Raw genomic sequence first — 22086 nt, 5'->3', positions numbered from 1 at the left:
ATTAACATTATTAGCTAAGAAGATTAAGTCTGATTTAATAGAACTTATGTTAATGATCTATAAATGTTCTTAAAGACCATACAGAAAGTAATAATCGTTTGTTTTAAAATGTAGTGTTAGGGTACTATGATACAAATTGTTGAATCCCAGTTCAATGAATACTAGTAAGGTAAATATGTATGTAAAATATCTAAGAAAGCTTCAAAAACTATTTCCCCATCCAAAACAAACATTTCCTAAGACTGAACTATCCTGCAGTATACTAAATGAGAGTCTGAACACATTTACAAAAAAATGTTGTAACCTATATCAATTTTATACAAAGTACACTAGAAATCTGGAGCATGCAGACATGCTGTCATACTGAAGGGTTACAAGCAGTAAGCAGCTACAGAGCACTTCGCCACTAGGTGGTGGGGGAATAGGTAATTGCTTTTAGCTCTGAGTAAACAGCTGCCTCTGGGTTAAGCTGCAGACACATGTTATGTACACTAATGTAACTTATACTAGTATGGTTTCATTCCTGATATTTCCTAATTCTACAGTGGACTTGAGTTATGTCCACTCCATCTAACAACAGGGAAAATGCTGATTATACCAGCATAAATACATTGTGCCCTGGCAATAAGTGTAGCCTCTTAGGGTTAAAAAGAGCTCGCTCTGTATTCAATTCTTGGCTCTGGCAGTTCCACAACACTTGTTCAGTAAGTCATTTGACTTAGCCTAAAATAAAAATGTAAGAGCCACCATATCACCACTATGGTCAGACCAAAGGCCATCTCTGACCATGGCAAATAGTGAACACTTCAGAGGGCTATAAAAAACGGCATTTATAGACTGAGTCATCCCCTATCAGACCATCCCAGTTACCAGCTGTGACAGACTAAGGGATGGCCATATCTTTGACTACTGTGTTTAATACAGCCTGATGGATCTATACTCCATAAATATGTTTTATCCCTTTCTGTATCTAGTTATACTATTGGCCTCTACAATAAAAGTTCCACAAATTAGGTATGCATCATCTGAAAAAAAATACTTTGTTGTGTTAATTTCAGCAGGTGCTATACTAGTTGTTGTATTATGAGACCATAAGTAATCCTTTGCACTTTTCCAATAACATTCCTAATTCATATCCCACCTTAGTCCTCTTTCTTTCAGGCTGGAGTCCTAGGCCTCATGCTGACATTCAGTTTCTCCTGGGAATGTCACTGTTCTCTCAGGAGAAACCAAGAGTGAATAGATTAGGCCTGTGCATTCAATTCAGCCAGCAATCAATTCAGATTGGGCTGATTCGGGGGTCAGTGATTCGATTTGGATCACTGTCCTGATTTGATTTGGCCGAATTGGATTCATAAGATTGTGCGCTGATTTGGTGTGATTCGGCCATAGACTATAATGGGAAATCACAAAAATACCTATAACTTTGTCATTTATTTGCAGAATTGGATGAAAACAAGAGGGATGGTAGCCCTTTCTGAGGGCATGAAGTCTGCCAAGTTTTAAAAAGATAGGTACAGGGATTTCTGTGAAAGTGCACCTCAAACTGTTGAAAGCAAAACATGTGTTGTATGTGTGCATTAACTGGGTTTCTGGTTGTTGCCATCTTAGTCTAAGGAACAGGCAGGAAAGGTTCTTTGAGTAGATGTGGTATCTTTTATTAGACCAACTGAATAGTTGGAGAAATATATCTTGTCAAGCTTTTGGGTTTAACAACACTTCATCAGGCTGAGGAAGCATCTACAGTTGGTGTGTGTGCTCTTCCTGGATGGAATGAATAGTAAAGAGGCCAGAGGCTGGTAAGCAGGCAAAAAAGCCAGTCAATGAAACTGTAAATTGAGGCATCAGGGGGTGAGAGACATAATGGGGAGGGGGAGGGGAACGGGGCTGTAGCAGGTAAAACTGGAGAGGTACTTGGGGAGTCAGGCAGGTTATAGTGTGTTATAAATCCACTGCCTATATTGTGTCCATGAGTTTTTGTATCAAGGAGGTTGATGAAGAGAAAGGCTTCACACAGAGCCTTGTATGCTGTTTCTATGTCCCTCCCACAGAGCACTGTGACTGGAAGGGAACACAGGGAAAGATCACAGTCACTGGCCAGCTACAGATGTCAATATCAGAGCAGTCTTTTCTACCTCTTCCCCCTGATTCTCAGCTTCTGTTTCCCCGCAAGACTGTCTTCCAAATTGCTGAATCTTTTCCAAACCTTGTCTGAATCAATTCAGAGCTTTTAATGGGTCTTCTGATTCAATTCAGGTTCAGTGATTTGGCCGCTGAATCAGGCCAAATCTTCTCTGAATTGAATCAGTGACTGAAGCTTTGCACACCCCTAGTACAGCTATTCAGGCTTTTTCTCCTACAGTAAAAATGGTGAATCCAAGAGAAAAATAACCTGGGAACAAGCAGAGTTACATCATTCCTGGAAGACTTTCTCCTGGGACAGTGAATGTCTGTACACACTGTGGCTTCTCTCAGAAGCAAGCATAGTCCTCTAGCATCCCCCTCGCCCCCTCACTCTAGGGACAGAGTGTTCCTCTCTGGATGCTGGTGCTCCAGTAGGGAGCAGATCATACCCTCTTCACAATCCCCACATTGTACTGCAGGGAAACACAGACTGCCCATGGGTAATTTGCCTTAGCCAATCAAGGCTTCTCTAAACAATGCTGCCATCTGTTGCCAGGCAAACTAAGGGAGCCTGCAGAACATGCTACGATGTGTGCACAGGGCCCCTCACATCAGCTAAACAGCCTTGAAAGTTATTCACTCCTCAGGGCATCAGTATTAGTATATCTGTACATGTGACTAAGTTTTTCTACCAGGAAGACAAACCTGGGAGAATTCTCTCAAATTACTCAAATGTGTGTAAAAAGCCAGCAGGGCCTGTGGACAGAGGTGATATCTTTTATTAGACCAACAAGATTTTTGCAAAAAAAATTTCTTTAATTGCAAGCTTAAAACTCGAATGTGTCTATGCAGTCCTAGTCTTGTATGGAAGCCATTCCATATCTGAGATCAGTTTTATTGCACTTTGCTGTATTTTCTCTAGTTTCATTATATATCTTTTTCAAGATGGGTGACCAAACCTAAACAAAGTATTCAAGATGCAGACACATCATAGATTGAAAGAATGGCATAGTCATGCTTTGAGTTTCATTTTTACTTTCTTTTCTAATGATTGGCAATGTTCTATTTGCCTTTTTGCTCACCACTACACAATGACCTAATATTTTTAGAACCCTATATACAACAACTGTAGTATCTCCTTCTTGAACGGTAACAACTCCCATCTATAAAATGGAAATAATAATAGTGACTTCATAATACTGGTGTAATTATTTGTTCAAGCTCCTTACAGAGATTTATATATCAGGTGCTAACTAAGTTCTAAAGATTATGAAATTCTATTAAAAGAAAGAATTATTTAAAATAGTTGCTCCCAGAAAAACAGTTTGTGCATTTTGAGTCCTAATATTGCATACTGCAAAGAAAATAAATAGATTTCAATTGATTTACTTCCAGGTTAAATATCCACCTTCAAGCTTTCAATTATATTTTGTTACACCTTAGTTACACCTTATCATGATTTTGAAACATTTTAATACTTTATCATCTATAAATCCATAAAACAGTAATCTAAAAGCCACACTTATACAAAACATACTAATAAAAACTCCTTCTGTCATACACAACTGAGAGAGAATAAAAAACATCTAAGATTTGATCATATATTGAAAGGAAGAAATGTTTGGGTTTTCACACTGTATTTTTAGAAATAGAATTTGTGTTTCTCCTTCTTTAATGGTAGTATTGTCTAATTATGAAATAGAATATAAAAAGAATCTATAGAAAATAAATCTAAACTATATTCAAAACTAACCTATATGGGACTACTGTCATGAAAAAAACAATACTCCCATTTCTTCATGTGTATACTGTAATTTTAAGACCATTAAATTAGTCAATAAACAAAATTTTCATGATCAAACAAAATTATGTATTCTATCCTATTTCCTGGAGTTTTGCCATTGATTTTAATGAGGCCATAGCTTCACTTGTTATGTCTACTTCTTCAGGAACACAGAACTGGAAGGGACCTCTTAGTTCATCAAGTTGATTATCTTGCTCCTGCAAACAAATCCATCATATAATCCCATTTATAAACTGATTCAGCTATTTCTTAAACCTATTCATTTTTAGGTTTAATGGGAGACTGTTCCATAACCTCATTCATCTGTTGGGTAGATACCTTCTAATTATCAGTCTAAATGTATTCATTCTATCAATGGTACCAATACCATTTATTTTCTTAAAGAGGTCATCTTTTTCCTTTGAGTTTACTCCTTGATTTATTTATATAACCCCTCTGAGCCTTTGTTTTACCAGGCTGAACTATCCAAGTTCTTTTAGACTCCTCTCCTAAGACAGAAGGATCAGGAAATGGACAGCCTTTTCCTGTCTAGCTTGAATTAATTTTTTCTTGAACTTGTGTGATCAAAATTGTGCAAAAATATTTTAGGTGAATTTTCATAGATGCTCATACATCTTTATACATTCTACAATAATGTACAAAATACAAAAATACAATAATTTCCTATCTCTATAGGAAATACTTTGCTTGATCTAGTCTGCCATATGCAGATTCACAACGACATTATGTCGGTGGTTCTTGGTCATCTTGTGATTATTCTGGCTGCATTAGTCATTCTGATGAGCACCTACCCTATAGCATAATTCTTAGGCTTTGGGTTTTTTCTGTTGTTTCTAAGTGCATTATCTTCAACATTTTTTATATTAAATTTAATCCCATGTATAGTATTTTAGTCTTCAAAGTTGTCCAGTTCTTCTTGTATGATATTTTGATTTTTCTCTGTATTCTATTGTTTTATCAGCAAATTTCATTAGTACATTCCTACCTCTTGTGTTAAGGTCATTAATGGAACATTTATATCACTCTTTATAGACCACTCACTTCTGTTGACAAAAGAACACCAAGCAAGCAAGCAACTGTCTATCCATCTTGGTCTATCCATTACTATGGATCACTAAATCCCAGTTGTTCCATGAGGTCTATATGCTCTGACATCTACCCAACATGTCAGTGACTAATGTTTTAATTACAATGCATCTTTGTCAGCTATTTTACAGAATACTCTTTTTTCTGTATTTAGTTTTGTTATTACTAAGCACTGTGCCCACAGCTCGATTTGCTCTAATTAGTAGCAACGGTAATTTGGAAATAATAGCTGTTCCATGGTAAACTAGTGTTAAGAAATTCTTAGCTTTCATTCTGTGGAGCTTTTCTTCAACATTAAAAATATATGTCTTTTTTCCCCTTTCCTAATTATATGGTTTTCTTAAACCAGTGGTTCTCAATCTGTTTAGACTCAAGGCACCTCTCAGGAGACTCAAGGCACCACTCCATAACTTTTATGAATTGAGCAGCAATTCATTTAAAAAATGACTTAATTACAGTGCTTACCTCCTGAAGAGGGGCCAGGCACTGGGGGCAGGGAATGGCCAGCCAGGGCCTTAGCCTTAACTTGGGCTTATCTGCCTATCTCCTCACATCTCATGGCATCCTTCAAAGGATCTCAAGGCACCTGGCACTTCAGCTGAGAACCACTGCCTTAAGCAAATGTATTTATTGTAATCAAGTGAGACTACCATGCTCCCCTTCTATTTAAGGTTCCTTGTGGGAACAGCAGTTGCTGGAAAACAATACAATTCCCTTTTTATGTAATTTTGGTAGGATTCCTTTTCAGAAACTCCTTTGTCATTTAGTAGGTATTGTTTAGCATCACTTTGTGCCATGGGGTCTATTTCACACCATGTTGCTATAATCAAGAAAGAAACTGATTTTTCTCATGCTAGCATGAGAAGATCTACAATTTGCCTGTTGGCAAATGTAAATAGATAAATGTGCAGTAGCAACAGAAGATGATGAGATGAGAGTTTTATGGGGAAGAAATGTGAAGTGTTAGCATCAAAAATGTCAGTACTTAAAAGCTGAGCTATGGTGCTTTCCCCATGTAATGGGTAGTCACCGAAACTGTTCCTACATTAGGGCTTAAATACAAAGTTTTATATGATCATTCAGTTAATTTTAATATATATAGTTTTAACTTACATACTGGCAAACTGAATTGTGAACTAAAATTAACACCTCCCCTGGTGGTTGCACCTATGTATTTTTTCCCTTTTACTATATTTAAAATGCTGACAAAAATCACCTTGTTTGCTGTAGCTATTTCAAAATTAATACCTACACATACTAAAGAAAATACTTATAAATATCAGCCAATGCGTATGAGGTAAGTAACCAATACAAATAGCAAATTTATGAAGAAAAATGTATTTGCAAAGACAAAAATAATTACTTGTTGTAGTGAAAGGATCTGAGCCAGTATATCAATGTAAGTGCCTGTCTTGAATTTTATGTAGAAGGGAAACAGAAAAAACAGTATACATCAAGGTACCTGTTCTTTCTGGGCGTGGTTGCTTTAGTGCTTAAACAAAGGCTTTTGTTTTTGGAGGAAATTTTTGGCAGGCTTTTAATTGCCCCTGGAAAGAGGCTTATACCCTATACCTGATTTAACCTGGAACAGCTTTTAAAACTGAAGCAGGTGGTGACTTAAAATTAAGCAAAAACAAATGAGAGTGCCAAGTAGTATAAATAATATTTTGCTCAGCTGTTCTCTGGATTAGTAATTTTTAAATCACTGTATATCAATATGTTTATTAAACTGAAGGGTATCAAGAGACCCTCTCTTTCCCTTATTTGACTGGTAGAATCCTAAGCCTGAATAATTAGGGACCTGCCTGGGAGCAAATTCTTTAATAGAAACATGCTGAGTGGGGAGCCATTCACAAGTCCCCAACTCAGCTCTTCACAGGGTTTTCTGGGCAATCAGCCAGCTCAGGGAAGAATCAGACCAATCAGACCTGCTGCAAAAAGTCTGGAGGAGTGGCTCAAGAAAACCTGCATCTCCCACTACCATAAGGGAGCTACTCATGCAGCACAAAGAGGAGCAGTTATGGAGAATGGGAAGGCTGTGCAGGAAGCATGGTGGGAGGGTTAGGGTGGATAGGGATTTCCAGCTGTTGAGACAGTGAATAAAAAACAACAACTCCTTCTTCAGATCCTACAATCCAGAAATGAGATGAGGAAAAAGATACATGCTCTGCCACCCATCTCATTCACAGTAGTATCTCCTGGGTGTAAAGTAAGTGTTGGGTCCATCCTGTGGAGAACCTGGAATTGCGTGCATGAGAAAAGAATATTTTCTAAATCAGTGGTGGTAAGTGTGCCACAATTGAAATCTAAAGTCTGAAATAGTGCCGCTCTAATAATCAGCAACTGCTCTTGCCCAGTGCCCTTGACTTGCATCACTACCCAGATGTGGCAACACTGAATTTGTGCACAGTTCCCACAGGACCAAACTCTTGATCCAGCACTGACTACTGACCATTGTCCTCTTCCTGAGTGCCACCCAATTCCTGTTGCTGGTTCCCCCTTTAACTCTGTACCTCACAAACCAAACACCTCAGCTACCTCTGCCACTTGTGGCACAGGTGCCATGAGTTGGCCACCATTGCTCTAAGTGTTGGGCCCGATACTTGTGAGCCTAAACAGAAGTCAGACCTTTGTTTCATATTTCATTATAAATATAATTCTAGTCAGAAGGCAGCAAAAAGGAAACTGGGATACCAGAGTGAGGAGACCAACAAAAAAAGGATATACGTTTCAGAAACAGTCACAGTAATGGAACTGAATGAGAGAGGGGAAACCAGGAGGATGGACAGTAGCCTAAACTTACATTTAAAAACAAAATACTTCCTGAAATCAAAGCTCATACGTTAACCCCTAGTTTGGAAAGTTGCACGATTGTATGTAGAACTTGTATAAATCCCCACAAGACAATGTAAAAGGTTGCAACTCAACATACAGTGTGTTTGGTGCTATCAAAAAAGAAAGAGTCCGTGCACAAAATAATTCTTTCCCTGTATCAGGCACAATCCTCCAGCTATTATTGTCTCATTTCCATTTTAGTCAGTTCAAGCAGCTACATGAAAGAGTGGCATATAATCTTTCTTAATATGTCCCTATAAAATCCAAAAGGCAGTAATATTTTACATACACAGCTAACTGCAAATATGTTTTAACAATGAAATGTTACCTGAAGATGACAGGTTTAAAGATGTTATATATAAATTATATACATATTTTCAACAACAAATTAAGATTCAAATGAATACAGGAGATAAACAAGATAATTTATATAAAAACGTTTTAAATTAGACGGTGATGGTTACTTAGGAACCTATAAACTGCCATTCTATTATTTCAATGTAAAGATTGTTTTTAAAATGCTTGTTGCTTAAGAGTGAAAAATCATTTGGGTATTTTTCACATGGGTAAAACACCTAAGTGACCAAAAACTGAGGCTCTGTAAGCATTTTTTAGTAACTGTGCTTTGTGTACACATTATAAAATATCTGACTTCTGGTTGGTTTTTTTCTTTACTTCTCTCATTTATCACTCTACACTAGAAGGAAACTGTTTTTAACCCTACTAAGAACCTACAAGCAGGAATATTCACCCATCTGTCCATCCCCACATACAAAGCTCTTAACTAAAAATAACTCTCTTGCCTCCTCTCTCTCGCTCTATGGTCACCCTTGCCTCTACAATGACACAGCACCGTTTCATTTTGACTTCTGTTTTGCCATTTTGAAGGGACAATGTTTTGTTTCAACATTTTGTTTCATTTCGAAGCACTGTTCCATTTTGTTTCATCAAAATTGTTTTGCTGTTTTGACGCATTTCTACATTTCGCCTATAGGCTATAATGGGGAATCACGAAACTGCCTATAAGTTTGTCATTCCTAGCCTGATAGCCCCTGCTGAGGCCATGAAGTCTGTCAAGTTTAAAGGAGCTGGGTATAGGGGTTTCTGGGAAACTGCACCTCAAAATCTTGAAATCAAAACTCATGCCACTTGAAAGTGTGAACACAAAGGGGGGTGAAAACAAAAGGCATGGTAGCTCCTGCTGAGGACACAAAGTCTGCCAGGTTTCATGGATAGGTGCAGGGGTTTCTGGGAAACTGCACCTCAAGCTGCTGTCAAGCAAAACTTGTGACATGTGGCTTTGTGTGTGTGTTAAGACGCGCCATCACTGGAGCTGGGGCCCCAGAGCACTGGGATCAGAAAGGACCTCAGGGAAGGATCACAGTCACTGGCCAACTACACAGTCCATATGAGAGCAGTCCTTCCCCCCCCTTTCCCCTCCCTCTCCTTACTTCCTGTTTCCCTGCAGGCAAGCCCAGCTTTGAAACTTGAAACTTTACGAAACTTTCAAAATGTTTTGACTACCCTCATTTTGTTTTGAGGCTGTTTCGAAGACTTTTTTCCATTTAAATTTTGCTGTTTTGAGCTCAGAATGAGTCGAAACAACGTCAAAATGAAACAGCTGACGAAATTTTGCACAGCCCTAGAAAGCATATCACTGCAGAAAAATTCTGTACCTTAACAGGGTAACTCCACATGCTTCCTAGCTCACTTATTAGGGAAAAATAGGTGTTCGCTTTTCCAGTAACTCTCTCTCAAATTTAAATCTTCCTCATGCCTTAATGTAATTCAAATTTACTCCAAGCTTTTATCTAGGCCAAGCATTTCTCCACAATTATACCTGAGAGGGCAAGTAGGCTGTTTATCACTACTCCCCGCCCATATTATGTACTACATCAATGCACTCTACAATATAAAAAAATCCTTCCCTTGCTCCTCTGGTTGGTAAGACATACTTAAACATTTAAACAAAAAAGACATGAATAGGATATAGTTGGCTATAATGCCTTGACAAAGTTTTGGACTAATTAAATTATTTTCTATTTTTGGTTAAGTTAATGTAAAAGGAAACTCTAAATGAATTCTCATCCAGACCATATATTTCTTATTTTATGTGTTTGCAGCTGCAAATTCTTCACTTACTTAGATAGGCAACTGGGGCTACAGGTAGCCTTTACGAGAGAGAGGAAAAAATGTTAAATCAGCGCCCCCAGTTTCTTCTCCACATTTATTCCTATTGTGATTTTTTTTCTTTTTTATTGTTTCTTTATGACTAACAAAAATATTATACTTGTTCAGGATGCAATTTTCTGGGAGTGTGGGTGGCAGGGTGTGTACACACATGCAACCCCCCTAAACTGTTTCTTGAACAAGTATATTTTTGCTAATAATTTTGTGCCTTTTTATCAGCTCTCAAGGGAGGTGGCTGAACTAGGGGCTGCACTAAGGAAGACAGAATAAGCAAGTGAGCCCAGGAGATGGTAAGCTGCATGCCCTTTTGGTACATTTTTCTCTATCTGCTGCAGAAAATGGTTCACTGAAGCACTTGCTCATGCTCCTACTCTTACCATTTGCTACTTGATAAAGTGCACTATATACTCAACCCAAATACATCTCACTTAGATTCACCACTAGCTTCATGCTTTCAACAGCCACCATACAACATTCAGTATTTTCTTCTTCTAGTTTGGATTCCTTTTTAATTCAGTTTTAGTATTTATTTGCCACTTTTGGTAGGACAAATCAGGGCTTGGGCTTGCTTTGTTTTGGGCATGTCCCAAATTTATGACTGAATACAATTAAAATAGTCTAATTTTTCAGCCATGCATATATATACATATATGTATATGCACATGTATCTTCCACCTACAGTATTCTGAATACTGAATACTAATTAAACAAACATTAAATGATGAAAAATAAATGTATACTTAACTTGCTTAAAACAAAATTTTCTAAAATGATTACTTCAATAAAGTATTCAGACTAAACAAACAACGCTTACTTTAACAACCCAACACTCTATATACAGCATGATATTTATACAACAGGCTTGGTACATAGTGAACTTAACCCTTTGATTCCAGGAGTCATGATTTCCTGACACAGCCTCCTAATGCAAAATGTATTAGTATTAATGTTGAAAACAATATACCTTCTGGCTCTATGGAATTAATAACCAGCCAGTTAACACTTAATACCTTAAAACTAAAGAAGTAAAATAGATTATCTCTTTTTTTCTAGTCAAGATAAAGTTTTAAAGCCTGACTTTTAAAAATAAAAAAATCCCTTATAGACACTGCAGTGGACAGAAAAAGCTATGTTTTCTTATGGAAAAATTAGCTTTTTGTCCAAACTGGTATGTTATGCTGTCTACAGCAGTATATAACACACGGACAGTATAACTTAAGCTGCAAGAGTTGATTACTGGGAATAAAGGAAATAATCCTACTGCTGGACACTAATGCTCAACTACAATAGCAAATTGACAGCATTTACCTTAGAGTTATGTCTCTGCTCTTCACAGTTGGGGAAGAACCACAAGTCTGCCTCATGGCTGTAAATGTAACAAGAACAGTAATGCTGCCAGGTTTCATACCTAAGCTATACGACACTAGATTCTTCAGTGGCTGTAAGAATAGTTACTTTTTTGCAACTGAGAAGGATCTCCAGTTGCTGGAAGTCTGTGTGAATGTTGTTACACCTACTCTGACTATTTAGTGACATTAAGTAGAAACAATTCCATTAGCGAAGCCACCTTGTTCTACCATCTGTTACTACATTTAGAGTATTTTCAATGAAGATAAATTTTAAGAAAGAGAAAATAACCACTACTACAAAAATCTTCATGTTACTACTACAATATGTTTTCCAGAATGCAGAGACAAGACAGAAAAATATATTTTCTTATAATACTTTGGTTAGCATCATCTTCAACACTCATCAAAATCCCTATTAATGCAATATGTCATTAATCAATGTATGTACTGATTGCGTCCATTCAATTCATGCATGAGAATGATGAACAGCACACACAAACAAGTTTCAAATATATTTATTCAGATAGCTATATGTGAAAGTAAAATCACTACTACATTTGGTACTTCAGTTTGTTAGACAGGATGTTCTTCTCCTGTTTTATGTAGGACATGCTCATAATTATGCCATCTACAGCTCTGAAACCCAGAAAAATGTAAATGAAAAAGTAATGGTAGATCAAGAAAAGAAGCCTGGGTCTAGACCACCTAATACTACAATTTTTACAAACTGTGCTACCTAATGTCCAAGTGTGAGTGCCTTTCAAAATTGGTAACCTAACCAAACAAGGATATGATGTTTGTATGGGAAAAGTAGTAAAATTGCCAAAAGAGGTTTTATCTTCCTTTTACTGATCTTATATAACAAGCTATCGTTTTCAAAAGAGTTTTTTTCCCCCATAAGAAGCATTTTAGATTACTACACAAATTCTTCCAGAAAGATACCATGGATTATTAATGATACTCTTTGCAAAGTACAGTAAAACTTCCATGGACCCTTACACAAATTTTCCAAAAATAGGGTGTTGGTATAAGAAGAAGTTGAAGATTTCTTTCAATTACTGAATAGCTAATATGTGCTATGGATGACTAAAATACTGTACTTTGAGTGAGGAGCAAACTACTGTAAAATACATCTACAATATACATATACAATGTTACAAAAAATATGCATCGAATACAATTTATAAAAAAATAACCACAAAAAATTATGTAAATTGGTTCCTTCTTTTTTCTTCATTGACATATAGAACAATCACACAATTGATATCAAAATGTGAAGCACATGAGAGATGCAATGGCAAATATTACCTAACACCAGCATTTGCCTGCAGATGTGTGAGCTAGTTTAAAAGTTTTATTAGGTTTTTATTAGATTTATAATACAGTCCCAACCTGTCTCCAGTTGCCAGATTGGTCAATAGCTCCAAAATTAGAGGAAATTAGAAACACACTAATATTAAAGCTTTTTAAATATTTTGGAAGGAGAAAATTGTTCTCCCCCTTTAACACAAGAATAAGTTCCCAGGTACTTGTCCCCCTTAAATTCAAAGCTATTTATACACATATATCAATACCTGTTCCTATGTACTCTGGTCATAAGTTAGCACTAAATCTGGCATAATAAAATAATATGAATGTACAATTTTATGATCTTTATTAAATATTTTGCCAAAAAGTCATCCGAACGCTCAAGATGTAAAATTCCCCTACATAATGAACAATGCAAAGCTCTGTATTAACAGTCAATGGCTGAAATAATAAAAGCAACAAAGTCTTATTTTCCAAACTATTGTACACCTTTAACACAAAGGAAGACAAACAAAACTGGATGTTGTGTTCAAAACTTAATTTACATGACATTTGATATATAAAACAAAGTCTGGGAGCAAATTTTGTTTTGCTCTAATTAAAAAAGCACCAAATAAAATTGTACAAGGGATATTGTGCACGTACTGGGCAGCTGGGGCAAGAACTGGCAAAACAAGCAGCAATCCTGGCTTTGGAGAGTGAGTAACAATTCTGAAAAGAAAATATTTGCTTTCTCTATTTGCTCCTCCCCTGCTTCACTACCGGACTCTCTCTCCCTGGGGTGCAGGGAGTAGGGAACATCTATTTTCCCTAGGGAACATAAGAGCACAGAGCACCTCTCCAATCACTCATATACTCTCTCTCCCTACCCTCCCTGAACAAGCCCATCTCCCCCTCTCAAAATAAACATCATCCCTCTAGGTTTTGTGTTCTGTCCCCAACTTTGAGTTCTTTCCTCACATTTATCAGCCACTGTGTATACAGTTTTGAAATAAAGATTTGAGTGTGGGTGAAATATGGCTGTTAATCTCATTTTAAATGTTTACTGTTAATAAACAGTAATCTACCTTTCTGGCTATTCTTCTGATCTTTATCCTCAGCTTTTTAAAACCATCCAGCAAAAGACAAAACCACTGTGCAGGAGGTGGGGTAAGGAATATAAGTTAGTCTCAGGACTCCTGCCTACTTTCCATAGAAATGCTAATAGCAGAAAGCCAGCTAACATATTAATGTTAAATTCTCCATAGACACCTGCCTAAGTCTTTTGCTTGGTTGTGGGCATTTGTGATTTGGTCTAAAAGTCTTTAACCAAACTGAGACCATTTGCAAGTATGCAAATTGGCATAGTTCAAAAAGTACATTGGAAAGATGTGGAAGCGTAGAGATGTGTGCAGAATTCTTGATGTCCCTTCTTGAATCGTTAACAAGAAAAGATAGAGAATGAGAAATCTCTCACACACAAAATTGCACAAGTGAACATATTTGCCAACAAAACTCATATTTGGGATCGTCCCTCGCACACTCCAGAGAAAATGACATTGAAACTCACTAGTCTACCTGAGAATAGGGGACATGCAAATGGCCTTAACGTTCACACAGAAAAGTAAGTTGGGCTGCCCAGAAGAGAATGGTAAGATGTTTTCCTTACTCTCCAAACAACACACAATCATCTCTCATGCACAATCATCCTTTTCCCTACAACCGACTGCCATTCAGTAGAGGAGAACTAAATGTTTAGTTTACGTGAAAAGAGAGAAACCCATTTTTGCCAGCAGCAAACAACTTCATGTGTAACTCAAATTATCATTCATTTATGACTGAGTAATCTTTAAAGAAACTTCTTGGGATAAAACACTTGTCTTTTACAAACAGTACACATTATTTTATGAACAATGTCATCAAAATAATTATTCAATATTGGATAACAGTATTCCTATTTACCACCACATAATCTGAATGTAAAACAACCTTCCTCTGAAACCTGAGAACATATTTTCCTAAAAGCAACAGGAGTAGCTCTTTCAAAATTTTAAGCAGTTGGGTTGTCAGCTTTGGAAATGTTTTGCATGTATCACTTTTAAAGCTGGTAGGTTATCTAGGGCTGCTTTGTTTTCGTGTACTCTCTTTACTGGTAGTTCTGAGATAGACATTTCCACAATATAATCAATTTTTGAGTAAAAGCTCTCACAAATCTTTTAAGATACTAGAGAAAAATCCTTTATGCAATACATACTGAACTCAAATTTGGCCTTCAAATTTCTGTAGTGATCTTTTACACACCTACAACCTAACACACAAGATTTTCCTTTTGTGCAGTGAGTTTTCCTTATGAATTAGAATGCTCTTCCAGCATAAAAGCATATATTCTGTATTTTGTGACACTCTACACATGCAAGAACACATGACGTGTACATAAATATGTGTGAGAGAAACCAGTGCACTTCCTTGTGAATAAGGCCCCAGAGGCAAGGATATTTTACTAACCTGCAGTGGTCTCTGTTTATCACTGCCCTTCGGAGATTTCAGTCCACTTGTCTGTTGCTGTAAAAGCAGCTGTCGTGCTGCCTGGAGCGCCTAAAAATAAAGAGGCAATCCTGAAATACTTTTTTAACATTTCCTAGAAAGAGACTGGTTAGACATTGTCAATATTAGTTAAGTACATTTAGACAAAAAAATACAATCGTTTATTCAGTTCATAATGACAAGACTTTTGCATTTCTTAAAACAAAAAGTCCTCCAACAGTACATATATGACTTCACTAGAATTTATGGATATATGTGAAATCCTGCAGGAAATAAAGTTAATTTGTTTAAAGTGCTTGAAGAGGAAAAATCATAAACTGCATCAATAGCCTCATTTCCACAAGGAACTTGTCTTTTGAGTGTTCAACTAAAATGCCCACTCCCTTGTAAATTATCATTCAATTTGCATTTTCATATTACAATTTTGAAGCAAAAGCAGTAGACTTCAAGTGTTACCGGAAGCTGTAATTAAATTTGACAAATCAACATCAGATTATATTGAAAGTGAATTAATAAGGATATTTATTGAAGATTAAAAACACTTTTTGTACTTACAATTCAAGGGGAAACCTCTCCTTTGACAAAATAAAGTGCAGTTTTAATGCCAAATAAAAATGAGTGGTTTTCATTTGCATTCTTAGTAAAATCAGAGAACAAAGAAATTACCACTCAACCAATCAGATTAGATTCTGTGGATGACAGTATCCCAATCAAAATATAAGATGTTTTCATTTATTTTATGTTTTCATTCCAACTCAGCTAAATAAAGTTAAGCACAAGAAGTGTATATAAACAGTGCATTTACCAGAAGAGGGATAATGTAAATTAATTTTCCCTACACAGTATTCTAAAAACTGCTATACAGCAATACTTACAAAAGGGAATTTTTAAAAAGGAAACAGTTTAAAAGTGTAAAAGATTTACAATGGAACCACTTGAAGAACTCATTCGTCTCTTCAGTGACTGAACACAGTCATTGAAGAGAAAGTATTTAAAATATATCACACTACTTTTTAATACTGCTGTTGTTGGAACGTAGAGTGCCTAGCACAGAATATAATAAATCTTGTTTGATTAATAATCTCTGAAAATAATCAAGATTCTCAGCTGATAAAGAAAGGTACAATTTTGATTAGACTCAAATGAGCTGGTTTTTAAGATAGTTTCTAGTATCCATGACAACAGTTGCTTTGACAAGATGTGCATATGGCATTACACTGCCAGCTGGTGTGAACAATGTTTGAACTACTGCATTGAGATGCTGAGCAAACAGAAAAAGTTGCCACGTCTTAACCCTCAGGGAAGGCAGTCATCCCCTGATCAATTATGAAAAGACAGAGAGAGGGCTGCTACAGTCTGGCTCCAAGCAAGTTTTCTGAGAAGGCAGGCAGACATAGAAAACCAAAGTAAACAAACTGAATGCACTAGCACCATCTCCTAACAACATTGATTTGTCTCCCATAGAAAGCTCTGGTACAAGTTTGCAGAGCATACTTTTAACATTTGGAGACATTCCCACAACAATCCTCTTATTGTTTCATCAAATTCTCAAGTAATTACAGGTCAGCTTCAGCATCACAAAGACTATACATTCCTCTGAACCTAGGTAATGAGATATATATAACCAGCGTCTGGACTTCAAAAATAAATACAAGTCAGTGTATTTCAGTGTGCACTTAGAGCCTTTTGTCACCATCTCAGGCATCTTGTTTGCAATTCTAAACAGCACAATAATTTTCTCTGCAATCTTATAATTCAATTGTAGGTCCTAAAGTACAAATCCTGATGCTGTTGAAAAACAACGACAATATGCACTGATTTTAGCAGGACCAGGTGCAGCACCTACATATTGAAAACTAGTTGAAATGGTTGAAAAATAGCACTAGTTAAACACTTTGCTTATTTTCATCTGCAGAGTTACATGAGACTTCACAATCTCTGGAGCCCTCCCAAACAGGGAATGGAATTAGAGAGAGACCACCGCACTGTTGACTTGCTAGGGGCCTGCAAAGAAAGTCCAATCTCACTTAGCAAGACGGTGTTGCTATAAGAACCAGTGGAGAGGTCTAGATATAGAAGAATGGGGAAGGGATATAAATAATTCATTACTTTATTTATAGTGATAGAACGAAATTATTTAAACCAGTTTTATTTGGGAAAAAATTATAACAAATAATTTATACATATAGACTCATCTACACTTGAAAGTAATATGGACAGGCTATTGAAACACACTGCAAGTTGTTTGAAGGCCCCAAGCTTCTTTAGAAACCAAGGCAACCAACGTCAATGTTAAGAGAATCCAATATTCAGCTCAAATCTAGACTTCTTGTACTAGAGATTTAGAGGACAGGAATATGAGGTATTTCAGAATTATGCCAGCCACTATTACTGAAATCATGGCTAGCATATCCCAGCACCAATGTAAGAAAGCATGAATTCCAACCACTACAAAAGAAGTCACAGCCTATGAAAAAAAGACAGCATGACAGGATGTGTTTGCATAAAAGGCTACCCTGCTTAAACTATCTTGATTTATACATGCAAATAAAGATGTCTTTAAAAGAGCAAAGATTCATCTTTTAATACAGAAAGTCTTAGGAATGATGACTACCTGAATACTTCAATGAGCTTATTGTGGCAGTTTAGATTACTGGAAACACAGGAGACATAAGAAGAACAGAAAACAATTTCAAAAGATCAGAGACGATATAAAACTCATAAGGAGAAATCACTGACAGTCTTTGTTCTTATAGCAGTTATCACAGAATAATTTTCCCCCACTGTAGTGGTTAACACTTTGGTATTGCTTCTTGGTAAACATTTTTTGAGAGACATACTGTTCATTTCAGAGAATTATTATTGGCACTATTCAAAACTCTGCGGATTACAAGACTCTAAGACATTCAGTTCTATTAGTTCATTTGCCGCTATTAAATCCCTGAAAAACAAGTTGACAACTTAAAGTAAAATATTAATTTTGGAAGATTGTCTGCCTTTCAAATCATGTATCAAATTAAGGTAAACTCTATGCACTAGTCATCAAGTTCTGTGAACTAACTGAATGATAATTTGTGGTCTAAGAAAGTTCAACTAAAACAAACCAATAGAGGCATATACATGTGACAGATCAAAACTACATTGAGTTCTGACTCAACCTCACAAGAGAAAGGATTCTTAGGCTGTTGAAGTTGCATCCAGTTTCTAATAACATTTGTTTTGCACTTAGCAGGCACTTTTCCTTAATCAAGTTACCTTTAAAAAGTTTATGTAGATGAAAACAAACAAACGAACAAACAAATCCCTAAGGATTCTGAATAAAGTTGAAATTATTTTAATAATGGAAATGAAAATCATTACAATAGTTTAACTATTTGGCAATCTAAGCAGGAAATTTGGGCATATGGTTTCCAGAACTCATTGCGTCTTGCAGTAAAATATTTATTGGGAACACTACTTCTTAATATTTACTCTGCAGTTCCAACCTAGCTGAAATGTAAGCAGAACAAAATTTAAAGTTATCGTATATAATTCACCCTATTAAAGTTGATAAATTGATGTACATTTTGATGTGTTAAATATAATTCAAGGAGATATGAATTACATACCATCCCATATTCAAAGCCTCTGGGTTTCAGTTATTTTTAGAATGCCTTTAAAATAATTTTAAAAGTTTTAACTTTTTACCAAAGTAAAAGCTGCTACTAAAGAAGGTAAATAGATTACTTTCATGTTTTAAAAATTAAATATGTATTTTTTAGAAAACAGATGTCACTCATATCTTTCCTTTAAAATAGGAATGTTTAACCTATCAGCCTGTTGCATTTGAGACGTTACAATGAAAAATGACATCTACGCCCATTAATATCTTCAATGTATAAACAGCACAGCGTGACACATTCTTGAGAGCTGAAGGCTACAAAATCTCTCTGAAACATAAATAACAAAGCACTCAGAAGCATATTTGATGTTGATATTCATCTCTGAGAAAAACACTGCTGCCTGGGCTTCTTATGAAAATAGATGCAGCCCAAATGGATCTCCTGTAATTGGTTTCAGATAGCGAGGTCAGAAGAAATATGATACAAGAAACTATTATGTGAAACAGGCGAAACAAGAATGTTTATACAGGCACTCCTTGGTTATACTGACAAGGGGTGTATACTTTGCAGATAACCAGAACCAAAAACTTGCCAGAAAATAGCCAGATTCTTTCACCTTCCTACCCAGGATTTCTATTTTATTTTGTTAAATTATTGAATATTCTGATATTGACTACCAAATATAAAATATGTTTTGAAACAGGCCATCAGATTGTGTGCATCAAACTAAAGTTATCTAGTTAACTCTAAGTTAATTAGAGTGGCACTCCAAGAGCTGCTCTAATTAAAGTGCCCAGAGCATCTCATGCATCAGCAGCCCCACATTTCAAAATGGTAGCAGGGACGCTTTATCTAAAGCTCACTGAATGAGCTTTAGATAAAAGAATCCCCACCATCATTTCAAAGTGCAGAAACGTTGATACACAAGATACAAGAAGCTGCTGGAGTGCGGTAATTGCCATGCTCCAGCAGACTTGATTAATCAAGTTTGCTCTGACTCACTGAAAGTGGTGCAGTCTCCTTGCTTGTGTATAGGCAACTGGAAGTACTAGATTTAATGTGCATTAACTAAAGTGTGTTAATGCATGTATAGACATGCCCACAGTCTATGAAATGTAGATAGCCAGGTGGGAACTGAAAGAGTTTTCTTGTGGGGAAGAGATTAAAAAAACTAACAGCCAATCAATCCCAAGGAATTGTGGGGTTTGACCCAAGTAGTCCCACAAAGTTTTCCCTGTACCCTTTTATCTCCTGTCAGACCAACAACCTACAGCTCTAACCTCTGATGGGAAAAAGCAGGATGGAGAGGATTATATTCTTATATATAAATACTAGTGAATTGCCCATCAAGAATGATGGGGGGTGGTGAGTGGGGTCAGAGTTGGGGAAGCTTGTTAACCCTAACCTTCCCCATGCTGCCGCTGCCACCGCTGCTGCCTTCCAGGAGCAAGGGGGAGAGGAAAGCTTGCCCCACTGTCCCCTCCATCAGCACCCTGCGCTGCTGCCATCTCCAAGGAGCAGGGCCAGGGTAGGGGGCAGGGCTGAAGTCAGCAGCACTGGCCTTGCCCTGGGCTCTGTCCCCACCTTCATGGCAGCGCTCCACCATGCTGCTGCCTCCTGTCTGTAATGCTCTTTGAGGATTCTGATTGGTTGTTTCAGTAACCAGAGTACTCCAAGAACATTACAGACAAACAGACAGATGGACTAAGCCCTTTATTATATTAGACTATTTATATTAAAATACTTACTAGATTCACAAGTGTAAGGTTGGCACATCTCTAGCTTATACAAATATCCCTCCCTCCCTTCCTTCCCCTACCTCTTTGTTAATACTAAATTGTTGATCTTTTTTTTAAATTAAACTGCACAGGTCAGACCAATTAAGAACTCACATACCTAAAAGTTGGGTGCCACAAAGCATAACTGTTATGCCACAGTGCAATCCTGAACATTATGTTATATGCCTAGGTTCCGGGTATTCGATAGGGGGAAGAGTCAGTGCCTCAGAACTGGTTCCACAACAAGTATCATGTTCAGCAACAGGTTACCTGAAATAAGCACACTCATCATAACATACTTAGAGCTAGCTAACAGGGACATACTAAAGGTGTGAGATTTAAATCCCATTTCAAGCACCTTACTCAGAGCTGAAGGGAGGCACCTCTAGTCATTTGGAGTTCACAGCCCTAAACCCTCCCCTGAAGATCAGTACCTATTTCCTTTCTTTTAAAGAACTGAGCACAACTCAATCTTTTCTTTTGAGAAGGATAAGGTGATATTAGAGGAAAACTAATGCAACAGAACTTGAAGGAGATCAGCTCCCTACCTCCAACCTAGTAGGACAGTACCATAACCATTAGGCTAGGTATACCACCTCTCCTCCTGAAGCTGTGCCACAGTGTAGAAAAAAAATAAAGATTCATTAGACCAGAGACTGGTAGTCAGAGTGAGCCTGACCTGGCTTCCTGAAGAATCTCATCTAGGAAGACAAGCCCTGTACTGTATGCTTTGCTACCTACACTGTTTCTGTATTTTACCCAATATCAATTAGGCTAAAGTGGAACACTTCACTTTTCCTCATACAGTCACATTTCAACAAAGCAGTGGCTAATACTGCATGTTGTAAGGAAGCCAATTCTGTTGGTTAGTAATAAGCACTGACATAGGAAAAGACCTCTGCAATCAAGCTCCTCCACTTGAGCAAAATACTCGCAACTTTATATGGCTTAAGCAGAAGGTAGTTGCTGAGCTGCTCAGTCATATCAAAAAGACAACTCTAGGTGCCTGGAAAACTTTAAAATTACAAGTAAGGCACCTCCAAAATTAGTCAACATTTGAACATTTGAGTGGAGTTCTTCAGCATCAAGATTTTGGGCTTAGGCACCTACATTCCACTTAAGTCCCTTTCATGTCGGTTTTTTTTTTTTTTTTTTGCATCCAATCCTAAGCTGCTTGGTCCAAGAGCAGTTTCTGCAGACTGAAAAGGCAAGTCAAAAAACACTGAAGCCCTAATCACAGTTGAGGCCTGTGGTCACTCCTGCAATACAAATAAGAACCCAGGAAGTGACCCTCCATTTACCTGAGTTCCTGTTCAGGCTTGATGTTATTCAGCTTTCATTTCCAACTCAAGAGAAAATGTAACAATAATAAACTGATGAATGCAACATGAAGTCTCATAATGTTGTTTAATAAAAGGAAATTAATCACCTAATTGTCACAAACCTATTTTCAAATAGCAATCTATCAGGGAGAAATTATGCATCTG

The 22086-nt window shown here is 36.9% G+C and overlaps 1 protein-coding gene and 1 long non-coding RNA gene across 2 annotated transcripts in view; one reads left to right on the top strand and one right to left on the bottom strand.

Moving 5' to 3' along the window:
• Nucleotides 1-22086, bottom strand: part of FOXP2 (forkhead box P2) — a 638779-nt gene that overhangs the window by 150732 nt on the left and 465961 nt on the right. The window contains exon 5 of the mRNA XM_019543407.1: nt 15181-15270. Coding sequence (XP_019398952.1) covers nt 15181-15270 — 90 coding nt within the window. The remainder of the gene's footprint in view (nt 1-15180; nt 15271-22086) is intronic.
• Nucleotides 479-22086, top strand: part of LOC109315613 — a 72444-nt gene continuing 50836 nt past the window's right edge. Inside the window, exons 1-2 of the long non-coding RNA XR_002102555.1 lie at nt 479-496; nt 2123-2124. This is a non-coding gene — a long non-coding RNA (uncharacterized LOC109315613). The remainder of the gene's footprint in view (nt 497-2122; nt 2125-22086) is intronic.

This window comes from Crocodylus porosus, unplaced genomic scaffold (assembly GCF_001723895.1).
Source record: "Crocodylus porosus isolate Cpor-Errol unplaced genomic scaffold, CroPor_comp1, whole genome shotgun sequence".
NCBI lineage: Eukaryota > Metazoa > Chordata > Crocodylia > Crocodylidae > Crocodylus > Crocodylus porosus.
The sequence above is the reverse complement of the archived record's forward strand: the minus strand, read 5'-3'. Positions and strand labels throughout refer to the sequence as shown.